Source organism: Micrasema longulum, unplaced genomic scaffold, assembly GCF_059751315.1.
Source record: "Micrasema longulum isolate JH-2025_06_02 unplaced genomic scaffold, ASM5975131v1 h1tg001567l, whole genome shotgun sequence".
In the NCBI taxonomy this organism is placed as follows: Eukaryota; Metazoa; Arthropoda; class Insecta; order Trichoptera; family Brachycentridae; genus Micrasema; species Micrasema longulum.
The window spans coordinates 592,400-606,813 of record NW_028278750.1 but is presented as its reverse complement, the minus strand read 5'-3'; the positions used below and the strand labels follow the sequence as shown (position 1 = coordinate 606,813).

The following is a 14,414-nucleotide window of genomic DNA, read 5'->3' as shown; positions in this document are numbered from 1 at the left end:
TAGTACCTATTTACTTAAACTTTTTAAATGCAGAATCACTGAGTAATATTTATTTGAAAGATAGGTAGTATGCAAAACAAAAAGACAGGAATGAATAATAGTAATGATTTATTTGTATTGTTATGAGAATATTTATTTATTTATGTTTCACGAAAAAACGTAATTTTGGATGTAGGATTAAGTTGTTGAGGGGTGGAGCTCCTACCCCAGTTAGAGATTGACAGAGAAGACACGAGGTTGCTGTTTGATGTTTATTTTATATATGGCGAATAATTAATTAATTATGTCACGCGAGTGTTACGGCGATGAGGAGTTGAAATAACTGGACTTGAACTACATGCTGGAGCTGAACTGGACTGGCTGACATGACTCGTCAACCTAACTTGTTGGGCTGATAGACGTTGACTGCGTCGTGTGGTTTCTTTATAGGCCACGTTGATTTATTGTTCATTTGTCTATGGTAGGGACGATGTAAATGTACTGCAGAACGATGCTTCCGATTTTATGTGCAAACCTGTTAGAGTTGCATAATTTGTAGTATTGGATTCTATAGAAAACGATGACATTGCATCGTCGGTCATCGCACTATTTCAGGCGAAATGTTTTGGCACGTGTGTGTCATCGATTATGGACTATGAACCCCACAGTTAGATAATGTTAGCATGCAGTGGCCATCAAATGTGGTATTTATAGATTTTATTTATGAAATAATCGTGCGAAAATTTTGTCTATCTCTGTTCTTTATCATTCTTTTTTTGGCAAAAAGCATGAATAGTAATAAATTAACAAACGTACGAGGTTAAAAACAAAACAAATAAACAAACAAACGAGAGGATAGAACGCCGAATGACTCTAGAGGTTAACCGGTAATTTTTTAAATAACTTCATCTTGAAATGGTATAGTTTACGCTTTTGGTAGGAATCGTAGAATTTGAATGACAGACAACAGCCTCAATAATGTAATTCTTAACGTCATTTCACGATACCATACTTTGCATCAAGTATTCAATGCTTGATAAGTTGGAACGATTGCAGAATATTTGTATACGTTACATCTTTAATCTTCGCAAATTCGACCAAATAACCGAATACCGCACGCAACTACACTGGCTCAGTATCAGGCATAGAAGAAACATTCACATTCTATCACTTCTTCACAATATTTTAAATAATCCCGCTTTGCCTGTTTATCTGAGAGAGCTCATCCAACCTCTATCACAACATGGACTATCTTAACGAGTTCTAGTAACGAGAGAACTCTTTTAATACCCTTTCATCGTTCTAATTTTCTTGCCTCCTTTTTCACAGTAGTAGCTGCTTGATTGTGGAATAATCGACCCACTAATGTCAGAGACAACGCTCCTTCTTTATTTAAATTTAAGTCGTGATTAAAATGTCACTTTCTAAATATACGAGATGTTCCTTTCTTCTTCTTCTTTCCTTCCCATTCCCTCTTCTCTCTTCATAGTATAGTGTGAATTTTAGTTTTAAATTTTGTATAAAATCATAAGATTCAGTATAATTTCTTAGAATATGTCCATGTACTTGTAATTTTCTCAAATTGAACGGTTTGGGTACTTAGGAAGAAAGTGCCTTGTTAAGGCAATATGCTCGCAATAATAATTATTAGTTTAACATATTAGAACAGAGATGAAGAACATTTAAGAGAAGGTAATATAGAAGTCTAGGCTTATGACCTGTCAATCAGTCAAGGCTTATGACCTGTCAATGGCTGGTTTAAGTGGCCACTTTACACACTGTGTAACATTCACCATTCTGCCTATATTTGAACATCTTTATTCCTTTAATTCTTTCATCTGTTGATGTTTGTGAAGTTAAAGAGCTGAAACCTTTATTTTTGCGGGAGAGATTTATCTGTTGTAATATGTTAATATAAACAGCTCCCCAGGGAGTTGAATCCAGTCCTTGTCTACAAAAATTTGGACAAACTCAAAATATTGTTAATTATTAGTTTATTTAGGTCTTGACTATATCTTGTAAAATTTGTAAATCGCTTTATAAGAAATTAATGGGTTACGTATGGACGTAACAATTAAGACATTTTACCGAATACTGTAAAAATTTTTTTTTCAAAGAATGTTTTTATTTATATTTCGAACGTTCATCGGCAGTATAGGGGTAAGAGGTAGTAGTATAAGCGGTGGAAACAAGTCAATCCATTAAAGGTTAAGTACCATATTCATTTTGAGTAATTTCACAGTAAGAACCTTCTCACCAACGTGACTTAATGAATGACAAATCAAATTCCCCTTTTCGGAAAATGCGTTTCCACAATCTGAGCATGAGAATGGTTTTTTAATGATATTATGAGCTAACATATGTGATTTTAAAGTACATTTCTGTGGCGATTTAAATTTGCACTCTGAGCATGAGAATGGTTTCTTACCAGTATGGGTCAATACGTGTGATTTCAAATTACTTTTTTGCGAACATTCAAATTGGCACTCTGAGCATGAGAATGGTTTTTCACCAGTATGAGTTAACATGTGTCGTTTTAAAGCACCTTTCTCTATACATTTAAATTGGCACTCTGAACACGAGAATGGTTTATCACCGGTATGTGTTAACATGTGACGTTTTAAAGTACCTTTCAACGAATATTTCAATTGGCACTTGGAACATGAGAATGGTTTCTTGCCGGTATGAGTAAACATGTGTCTTTTCAAATTGCTTTTAAGATAGTATTTTTGTTTGCACTCTAAGCATGAGAACGGTTTCTCACCAGTATGAATTAACATGTGCGACTTTAAATTGCTCGCCAGTGAACATTTATATTTGCACTTTAAGCATGAAAATGGTTTCTCACTGGCGTGAGAAAACATGTGTAATTTAAGCTTATCTTTCCGTGAACATTTAAATTGGCACTCTGAGCATGAGAACGGTTTCTCTTCAGTATGAGTAAACATGTGAAATTTTAAATGGTCTTTCCGTGAAAATTTAAATTGGCACTCTGAGCACGAGAATCGTTTTTCACCAGTATGAATTAACATGTGCAATTTCAATCTATCTCTCCGTGAACATTTAAATTGGCATTCTAAGCAAGAGAATGGTTTTTCACCGGTATGAGTTAAGATGTGTGATTTCAACTTATCTCTCCGCGAAAATTTTGATTGGCACTCTGTGCATGAGAATGGTTTTTCGCCAGTGTGAGTCAACACGTGAGACTTTAAATTACCCTTTTTCGGACATTTATATGAACACTCTGAACAGGCGAAGTATTTCTGGCTTGCTTGTAAACCTGAAACAAAAACAAGACTGATGTTTTCAACCGCTCAAAATGGAAAGGAATAAAAAGTTGAACTACAAAAAAAGGAATGATGTTTAAACATAGCCAGAACGGTGAATGTTACATAGTGTGTAAAGTAAATATACTCCGAAAACTCCGAAACGCTCATGCGTTTATGCATATAAGGTAACATATTACAACAGAGATGAAGAAGATTTTAGAGAAGGTAATATAGAAGTCTAGGCATCTAGAGTTTTTGACTTGTCATTGGCTGGTTTCTGTGTGGCCACTTTACACACTGTGTAACATTCAACATTTGGCCAATATTTGAACATCTATATTCCTTCAATTCTTTCATCTGTTGATGTTTGTGAAGTTAAAGGGCTGAAACCTTTATTTATACGGGTGAGAATTATCTAATTGTATTATTTCACCTACACACTAGGCAACACCTGATTTTTTATTTTTTTTAATTTCTTTACTTCTTTATGGACTTGGTGGATTTAAAAGTAGAAGTCGTTTGTAGTTTAGTTCCATTATTTGGTCGCCACATGAGGCTCGATACTCTTTTTTCAGTTTCAGTTTCAGTGCTGCAGAGCAGCGTTTTTTTTATAATTAAAAAATACATAAAAGAATTTGTTACCCACTAAGTCCAAAGACTTTTCGGTGGGAAACATTTTTTAATTTTTTTTTTTTATGACAGGTTTAAATTACATTTATTTTATTTGTATTTTACAGATTTATTTATAAACAGGCACTTTAAAGTATCAAGAAGATATTTCTTCAGTTCTTTTTTTTTCATTTGAAGATTTTTCATGTTGATGATGGTTTGTGGGAGATCATTGAACAATCTTGGAACAACGCAATTTAATATTCGCTCTCCGAGGTAATTTGTAATTCGGGGAACAGACAGGGAGCCCTTAGTTTTTAATCTAGTGTTGTGATTGTGGTAAACTCTTTTTTTATATTCCGGATCAACAAAGTGATCAGCAATCAATTTGTAGTCACAAAGTTGTTTTACCGGAAGGACATTACAGAATTTAAAAAAAAAAAAAAAAAAAAACTTTGATGGCGGAGAGTGCAGAAGAAATTTCTGCGCTATCTGTACCTAAAATAGTGTGGATATTATCCTTGGCTCTTTCCAACCGACTTTTTACTTGGGAGTCAGTTATTATGGAGGAGGAAGGACGTTCATTTGGGTGTTCGCTTTTTCCAGGCGATCGGTAGTCGCATACATAACTCAGAAATTCCGATGGATGTAGATCTGTTCGTATATGATGACTATCTTCGACAAAGACAGCATCGATTTTTTTACCTACTTTGATGCAGAACCAACCTGCCAAAGGTTATGCCGGTTGGTAGAGCAATCTTGCTTCTTAATCGCATCACTTCAGATGCCGACATATTTCACGACAGTGGGCCTTCCCCTAGGAAAGGCACTTTCTAACTTTTAATTTTTCTTTTTACATTTTATTATATTATTTTAATAATATAACTATCTACTGTAATTTGTGATCGATTATTGTATTTAGAACGAATTGGGTTTTCTTTCTGTAATGTTTTAAATATCCGAATAAAATAAATTACTTACTTGAGCCAATGTCATTGTTACAAGAGGATTCCCAACATTGCTGTTTAATGTTAGGGTAATCGATATCCGTCTCCGAGTGGGTACTTAAATTACTGGTTTTACAAGGCTGGTCAGTACTGGTCCCCGGTACAGCCTTTACGGCAGCAATTCCTGGCTCCTCGCTTTTGTAAAGCCATGACGCCTTTTCCCCAGTATGGAGAACATCTCCTTTAACACAGTTCATACCCGGTTCAGCCTTCACTGTAACAACATCTGGCTCTTCGCTTTGGTAAGACCATGACGCCTTTTCCCCAGTATGGAGAATATCTCCTTCTGTATAGTTAATCCCCGGTTCAGCCTTCACGGCAGCAACTCTTGGCTCTTCACTTTTGTAAGACCATGACGCCTTTTCCCCAGTATGGAGAATATTTCCTTCTGTATAGCTAATCCCCGGTTCAGCCTTCACGGCAGCAACATCTGGCTCTTTGCTTTTGTAAGACCATGACGCCTTTACCCTAATGTGGAGAATGTCTCCTTCTATATTGCTAGTCCCCGGTTCGGACTGAATATTTACAGAAGCGATTTCCATAACTTCAATATTTTTTTCTGCAAGTCAATATCCTGAAAACCATGAAAGCTATTTATATAAAAAAATAAATTACGAATAACAATATGAAGAATAAAGGATACGTTATCTTTCAAAATAGAAAAATTCACACATACGATGATGGAATTAATCAGGGTCTTTACACCTTTTCCATCACTTTCATTTTATAGTTTGGTTTTGAGTTTTATATCCATCTCCCACTAACAAAATCTCTGCGATTTAGAATTGAAAATAGTCCAGAAGGAGCGTAGAATCATACTTGAATAAATCGGACCGTGTCCAAAAATGCCCCCACTATGCCCCACTTTCACCGCGGGCATTCGTGATGTTGCCGCGTAATGTTGCACGACGGGAAAAAAATATTCATAACACAAATGCAAGGTAAAAAAAGAGCAAAATGTTAATTTCTCTAAAATTTTATTGTGCACGCGGAAATATTGATTGACACAACAGAGTAGATAATGGAATGGTCATCCTCACAAGAACTTGGAACCATAGATATAAAAACATTGTATTTGACATAAAACTGAGATTTTTATATCATCTTAAATAATATTAGATGTTTTAAAGATAATGTCGGTCAAATGTCCACCACAGAGTTGTTTAATCTGAGGTCCAATTTACATTTGTTCAAATTTACTACCCTGGCAACGCTAACGAAATGTTCATTTAGTTTTCTTCTACAATCTGACATATGGAAAAATAATTTAATTTTCAATTAATGAATTTGCTACTTACACATTCATTTGCTAATTACACGTGAAATGTGATTCCATCCTGTTTTTTAAAGATCCTAGCAGTATTTCTACTCTTAAAGGACACAACATTTCCTTCTTTTCCTTTCCACTATCTCCTTGTTTTGTCCATATTTATCTTATTTTAATATATGGTATATTTATTATTTATATAGTTTAAACTTCAAGCCGTCGTCGCTTTATTACAGTATTATTTAGTGAATACATATAATTGGATGGCAGGCCCTACTATGTTTACATTTTATATATATTTTTTTAAATATTCATTTAACCTGTACATCTGTTTGTATTCGAAATAAATAAAAAAAAATATATAAAAAACACGACATACTTAAATGCAAATCGGGAATTGCGTACTGAGCGACGTCTACGAAGAAACTTATGGTTCAAAACGTGAAACTACTCCTTTGAGAGTAGTTTAGTCGCCTTCCGTTTGATGCGCGTATGCGATTTCTGGACTATTCTTAATTCTATGCCGGGATATAATTCTCCACAGTCATTGTGCCGCCTGGCCTGTCGCGGCGCTACCAACCAGATGTATATTGTTCTACTTTACACACTGAAATTGTTACTCACCTTTTGCGGCGATTTGTATGTACAAAGTTCGTTTAATCATCCGATAATATTGTGATTTGTAAATTAGTCCACAAAATAAGGACGCGCACTCGCGTCTGACAGAAGTAGCACAGACAAAATCACAGATTTCTCGACTTAGAGATGCTCATTCAAATGAAAATAATCGAATGCATTCAGTTATTAAATTATTCGTTAGAATGGTTTGAATGACGTAATTCGTTCGAATGAATTTGTAATGGAAAGTTCAGTGGTTTTTATTATTTGTATTTTTCTATTATTATTTTGTATATTGTTTTGATTATTTTGCATATTGTTTTGATTATTTTGTAATTTGTTTTATAAGGTTATCATACGTATTATTGTATAACTTTTCTGCATTCCATTTTACGACGTGTACATTAAACCCATAAAAAACTGAACAACTATGGGTCGCTTCAGCCAGACGACAGAATTTGATCCAGGATACGGCCCTACCCAATGTAGGGAGTACCGCTTTACCCACCGTTAAACTACTGGGAGTTTTACTCAATTCTGACCTTTTTCTTGACGCTCAAATTAGTAGAACGATAAGTTCATGCTTCTACCGGCAGACAAATTAAATGCCTACGCAAAAATTTGCCGGTTGATGCCGCCCGTCAATTAATAAATGCGTTTGTAGTGTCTAGAGTCGATTATTGTAATGGTATCTATGCAGGTCTACCAATGAACAAAATGACTCGCCTACAATCTGTATTAAATGCCACAGCGAGACTTATTTTCGGAATCTCTAAGTTCAGTCATATCACTCCACTAATTCGGGAACTACACTGGCTACGTTTTTCACAGAGGGTCGAATACAAACTCTGTTGGCTTATGTATAAGTCACTGCACAACTCTGCTCCGGAATATCTAAGGGAACTATGCATTCCAGATGAACTAGCTGACAGGCGTCTAACGTTTAGATCAGCTACGTCTACGGCGAGAGGAAAAGTTATTTTACCTCTACGCAAACAGCGCACAAAATTTAGTGAACGCGCATTTGCGGTCGCAGGCCCTATGGCATGGAATGCTCTCCCAGCAGAGATGCGAGGCTGTGAAAGTGAAGTGATGTTTCGGAAAAAACTTAAAACCCGCTTGTTCTCTAAATCATTTGAATAAATCCGTAGCATGTGACAACAAAATAAATTATTTTAATTAAATTACAAATTTAAAAGAATCACTATGTAAAGCGCCCTTGAGGTATTTTGTTACGAAAATGGCGCTATATAAGTTATCCATAATAATTGTATAAATTTTTATTATTAATACTTTTCTATTATTATTATTTTGTATATTATTTTGAATATTTTATATATTGTTTTGATTATTTTGTTTATTGTTTAAATATGTTAAAATCGGTTATCATACGTATTATTATATTACTTTTCTGCTTTCTTCTTTTCGACATATTTAATTTTTTTTTGTTTATGTTTTTCTATTATTATTTTGTAATTTTTGTAATTTTTCTATTATTATTTTGTATATTATTTTGATTATTGTGTATATTGTTTTGATTATTTTGTTTATTTTTTTAATATGTTGATTTCGGTTATCATACGTTTTAATATATTACTTTTCTACATTTTATTTTTCGACAAGCATAAATTTTTATAATTTATATTTTTCTATTATTATTTTGTACATTGTTTTGATTATTTCGCAAATTGTTTTGATTATTTTGTATATTGTTTTAATATGTTAATATCGGTTAAGGCCTTAGGGTTGTCAAAATCTGGTTGATAACAGTAAAATTGATAAATCTAGTTTATTCAAAGAAATGTTTTATTTATGTACACATGCCAATAATCTTAGTCTTAATTACCTAAATGACAATTTTTGCTATCAGGTAGACACACACATTTTTCGGTATGGCAATTACTTATACCTATGTTGTGAGAAATAATAACTGTTTCAGGAATATAGTTAACGAACAACTAAGAAGGTAAAAACTAGAAGACATCAATTTTAAAAATTAATATAAATTATTTCGGAATCAAAGTCCATATCTACGAAAGTGAAAAAATATCGTTTGAGGGTAGATAATAATGGAGGCTGGTTAGCTCCAGATATTATGAAAATAATCTAGGGCCCTGGTTAAGATGTTGCATTTGCCTACCGGGGGTTCCCTTGAGGCCAGAACAACAATTCAACTGGGAACGTGAGTACATTTGATTTCTAATATTCTCACCGCGATCGCAAAGAATATATTTTGCGATCAATAACTATTCAATCCACTGTGTTGTTATTCGTCAAGTGACCCTCCTTCCTGACAACAAGATCGGATCTGATCCTGACTGCCAGGAGACAGAAGTACCAGCAAGAAAGAATATCTTTAATTTATATGGCAAAAGCTTCGGCGATCATAGCGACCCTTTTATAGGCAGAATGACTAGTCAGAGGTCGGAGTATAATTGGTGTCCACAAATAAAAGTATAACCTCGGATCGAATATTTAAGGACTAAGTTTGTTATGAAATAATTGAGAACATTAAGAATCAACAATGCATTAAAGATTTAGTACAATATTCATTTTAAGTAATTTTAGAGTGGGGACTTACTCTCCAATAAGATTAAATGAACAGTGAATTAAATCTCTTATTTTGGGAAACGCTTTACCACAATCTGAGCACCAAAATAGTTTCTCACCGGCACTAGTCGGCACGTGAGATTTCAAATGACTTTTTAGAACATTATAATTGACACTCTGAGCATGAGAATGGTTTCTTACCGGTATGAGTTAACATGTGTCGTTTCAAATTACGTTTCTCAGAACACTTAAATGGACACTCTAAGCATGAGAATGGTTTCTCACCGGTATGAGTTAACATGTGTCGATTTAAAGAACCTTTCTGAGAACAATAAAATTGGCACTCTGAGCATGAGAATGGTTTCTCACCGGTATGACTTAACATGTGTCGTTTAATATAACTTTTCATAGAACATTTATATTGGCAGTCTGAGCAGGAGAATGGTTTCTCATTGGTGTGAGATAACATGTGTCGTTTAAAAAAACCTTTCTTAGAAGATTTATATTGGCACTCTGAGCAGGAGAATGGTTTCTCATCGGTATGAGTTAACATGTGTCGTTTGAAATTACCCTTCTGAGAACACTTAAAAAGACACTCTGAGCATGAGAATGGTTTCTCACCGGTATGAGTTAATATGTGTTGTTTTAAACGTCCTTTCTCAGAACATTTGAATTGGCACTCTGAGCACGAGAACGCTTTCTCACCGGTGTGAATAAACATGTGTGATTTTAAATTATTTCTAAATGCACATATAAATTGGCACTCTGAGCACGAGAATGGTTTTTCACCAGTATGAGTCAACATGTGTGATTTTAAAGAACCTTTATGAGAACATTTAAATGGACACACTGAACATAAGAATGGTTTTTCACCGGTATGAGTTACCATGTGTCGTTTTAAACCCACTTTCCCAGAACTTTTAAATTGGCACTCTGAGCATGAGAATGCTTTTTCACCGGTATGAGTTAACATGTGTCGTTTTAAAGAACCTTTCTGAGAACAATTAAATTGGCACTCTGAGCATGAGAATGGTTTCTCACGGGTATGAGTTAACATGTGTGTGAATAAACTACTCTTTTTTGGACATTTATATTGACACTCCGAACAGGTGAAATACTTCTGGCAAGCTTTTAAACCTGAAACAAAAACAAAAATAAAGTAAGTAACCTTTTAAAGTCGTTTATCATACTTACGATAACAATAACGTTTAACAGACATGTCATTGTGTTTTCCGTGTATACGCAACATTAATAACAAGGAGTTATTACAATATATGTGACGGTAAGAACGCACATTGTTAGTCATATAAGTACGTCTCAAGTTATGACCACGTGCTCATTAACCCGCTGTGACGTCCACATAATTACATTGATGTAGAATTTTCGGTACACGGCATGAATGATACATTCCAGAGAAGAAAATGTGAAATGAAGCATTACTTACTTGAGGCTATTTCATTTTTACGCGACGAATCCAAACATTCTTGTTTAATGTCAAGATAGTCAATATCTATCTCTGTAAATATAATCGTATCGCTGGTTATCCTAGGCTGGTCAGTACTGGTCCCCGGTTCAGCCTTCACGGTAGCAACACCTGGCTCCTCGCTTACATAGGGACATGGCGCCCCTTCATCGCAAGTATGGAAAATATCTCCTACATCACAAGCCTCCGTTTCAGCCTTAATATTCACTGAAGCGATTTCCATACTTTTTTTCAAGAATAGACACAGAGTTTATCTTTGATTTACCCTGGAAATTATAAAAATTATTACTTCTGAATAAAAAAGAATTTGTTTTCTCCTTGCTTTATGTACGAAGTTAGAGTTACCGTACACAAAACCTAATTGATGTTTTCTTCAGAAAGACTGATCCAGTTGAATATATATAGAACTTAAACACTTGATATGAAAATGATGGGTTGAAATGAAGCTGAGCGTTTATATTCATAACAGAACAGAATTGTTTATTTGGATTTAACGCCCGTCGTGTTGACTTAAACCAACACATCTTATTATATACCGAATAACGCTTCTACTCTACTATAAAACATTAGGAAATTTACCCAAAGTTGCTTTTTTGTTGGTGGAGATTATTCCACTGCTTATGTATTATATTGCTGGTAAAATTAACTAGAGATTCGGGCTGGCCACATGCTTACACCAGACACTTATAGACACGAAATGGCGGCCATTCCGAAATACTGCAGACTGCAGACTGCAGACAATGTTGCTAGTCTATAGGTTTTCCTACGTATTTAGAATGTGACGTACTTTCATAACTTTTATTTGAAAAATTCATCAAGGATGTAGACAACTCTGTGGGATATACTATTCATTTTTGCTTCGCGGCTCTGCAGATAATTTGAATATTGAAATCGCTGTTCCTCCAAATGAGACATCAATATTATTTATATAAAGGAGGTGTCTGGATGGTATGGTATTTGATTCTTCTCCTCTCTGTAATGTTTTGCATGTGCCCAGCGGAAAGATTAGACATGACACGTAAAAATAATAAAAAATATTTTTTTCCTTTTATAAACATACATATTCTACTTACTTTTTTATACAACACTTTTGTACGCAGTAATTTGGAGTTTGCATCCGTCGTGTGAAGCCCACAATACATAAAAAACTTAGAAAGGATTGAAAATGTTCAACGAAAATTTTTAAAACACCTAGATTATAAAAACAATAAAACGCTTTGTACTCACAGCCAATCTGCCAAACAAAATGGATTTTATACCCTTGAAAATAGACGCACTGTATGTCAATTATGCTGTTTACATTAATTGTAAAATAATAAAGTAGACTCCTTTAACCTACTCTCCAAAATTTATCTTTATGTCCCCTTTTGTGTGACAAGAAATAAGTATTTATTCCATCTGCCAGTCTGTAGCACTAACTATGCACAACACTCTTTCCTCTATCGTTCTTGTTACCTAACTATAATGTTTTTTTTTCATCTACTAATATTTATTTATTTATTTTACTAGGTATATATAATATATTTTACATGCCCCTTAATTTATTTTAAAATAAATTAAGACTCATTATTTCTAGCTGCGATACGATCCCACTTACTATTTAATGATGCTCACACTTACACACACCTGAACACTTACTCTCACACCAATACACATAAACACACGTCTACACTTACTCTCATACAAATACACATATATGCACCCTTTTGTTGTAACAGAATTTAATAATATGTATGATTCTTATTTAGAAACTTCGCTGGTCTGTCTTTAAACCGTATTTTTTTAACGTTATTTTATCATTATCGACTGTTTGTTTCTTGAAAATAAATAACTAAATACTTTTTAAATTAGATAAGAAAACCAAAAAGATTTTTCATGTTTTATTTTATTTAAGTAATAAATATAATAGGTAGTCTTAACTTAACCTAAAGTTATCTTAAACAATACACATTTTAAATATAATAAAGCATGGTAATAGTTTGATCAAGGCAGACATGACATTGGCAATCAGACTCCTATTTAGGAAAAAATAATACAAAATTAAATTCTACATAGCACAGTAAAAAAATATTATAAAAGAAAAAAACAATTATGAAGAAAAAATATCAATACTCGGCTTAAGTTATACTAACGAGTATTATGGGTTAACAATTTATTTAATTAATATTTAAAGCATTAACTTTGTAGTCAAACATTTTAATAGATGTTATTAAATATTTGTATATTACTTACCGACTTTTCTATGTCTACCGGTTTCGAGACGTACCTGTCTCTTCGTCAGGACAGCAATTAAACCAACATCAGGTGTTTACCAATTAAAATGCAATTTTCGTCCTTCAGTTTACGTTGGAATAATATAAAAAAATAATTATATTCGTGTTAAAGAACATATGAGGTGTCTTCACAATAATAATTTCTCTAAATTCGCAAATCATCTAATCAGTGTATTGTGTTTTTATGCTTAAATTTTTATTATAATCGGTATGTTTTCTAATTTATAATAATTATGTCTTATTTCTTTACTATTAATGGCATATTTTCTAATTAATTTTTTTGATTCAATTTTTATTGATATAACCTGCATGTTGTAAAGAGTCAGTGTTTATAAGAGGCTGAAATAAATTATTTGGTCCCAGTTGGGCGACATTATAGAGGTAGGTTATCACCAACCAATAAGAAAATTTTTAAGATTTAGAAGAATAATGCCAAATACAGTACCTACAAACAGCTTACCTTTCACCAGTTTCGCTCGATCGGCAAGAACATGAGAATTCTCCAAAAGAATAAGATTATGTTGTATAAATTTAATTTTATGAACGGAATCAAAAACGTTATATATAAAATACCTTACTGTAAAATGGAACAAACATGACTTAAAGATCTGGATTTTATGAAATAAACAACTCGTTAGTAAAATACAAAATTTAAATAAAAGAAGCAATTCTCTACAAATGTAACAAGATTAGTTAATATAAAAATTCAGAATTCTGCCTAGCTGATATGAATAAATGGTTGACAATAAATTTATCTAAGAAATAAATATTCGTAAAAATAATAATGACAACTGAAATAGATTCTTGATTGTTTTCTTCTCGCCGTAATATGAAATAATGTTGATTTTACAAAATAAAATCCGCAGATGGAACTCGATATGCGACGTCTTCGGTTGATATATTTTAACTCATGGTTGGCTCAGTTGATGATTTCCCAGAAGATTGTTTGTCGAGATTTAAATTCAGTAAATGATCGTCTGCTTCGTTGCATTTGTTAATTTGTGTCTCATGAGCTTGAAGAAAACTTTAAAATCTGACACCGACTTTTCCAGGTATTTACGAATAAACTTCGTAATAATTAGTGATCCATTCAAATCACGGAGTAAATATACTACATTGAGTATTGTAATATCTATTCTAATGTATAAAGAATGCGCAAAGAAATTGGCTCGCTCACAATAAAGCAACAAATTAAATATAATGTAGCAATTTTAATGCATGAAATAATTAAGGGGATGAACAAAAAATTTAACTAACAATGTCATACATATGAAACAAGGGGTAAAAAAAGATAAGATTAGCAATGAGGAGAAAAACACAATCTTTTGAGATCATTGTGCAAGGGATTGAAGCTGTACA

The 14,414-nt window shown here is 33.3% G+C and overlaps 1 protein-coding gene and 1 long non-coding RNA gene across 2 annotated transcripts; both read right to left on the bottom strand.

Annotated features, from left to right (window-relative positions):
- Nucleotides 1-91: 91 nt before the first annotated feature.
- LOC148274864 (uncharacterized) lies at nt 92-6,839 on the bottom strand. Its single transcript, XM_088236527.1, has 3 exons — nt 6,756-6,839; nt 4,839-5,438; nt 92-3,259 (listed from the first exon to the last, which is right to left on the bottom strand). Exons 2-3 carry the CDS (start codon nt 5,404-5,406, stop codon nt 2,181-2,183), a joined length of 1,647 nt encoding a protein of 548 aa, XP_088092653.1. The 5' UTR covers nt 5,407-5,438; nt 6,756-6,839; the 3' UTR covers nt 92-2,180.
- A 1,676-nt stretch (nt 6,840-8,515) lies between these two features.
- LOC148274863 (uncharacterized) lies at nt 8,516-11,496 on the bottom strand. Its single transcript, XR_015824187.1, has 3 exons — nt 11,362-11,496; nt 10,744-11,048; nt 8,516-10,436 (listed from the first exon to the last, which is right to left on the bottom strand). It is a non-coding gene; the product is annotated as an uncharacterized LOC148274863 (long non-coding RNA).
- Between the last annotated feature and the right edge of the window lie 2,918 nt (nt 11,497-14,414).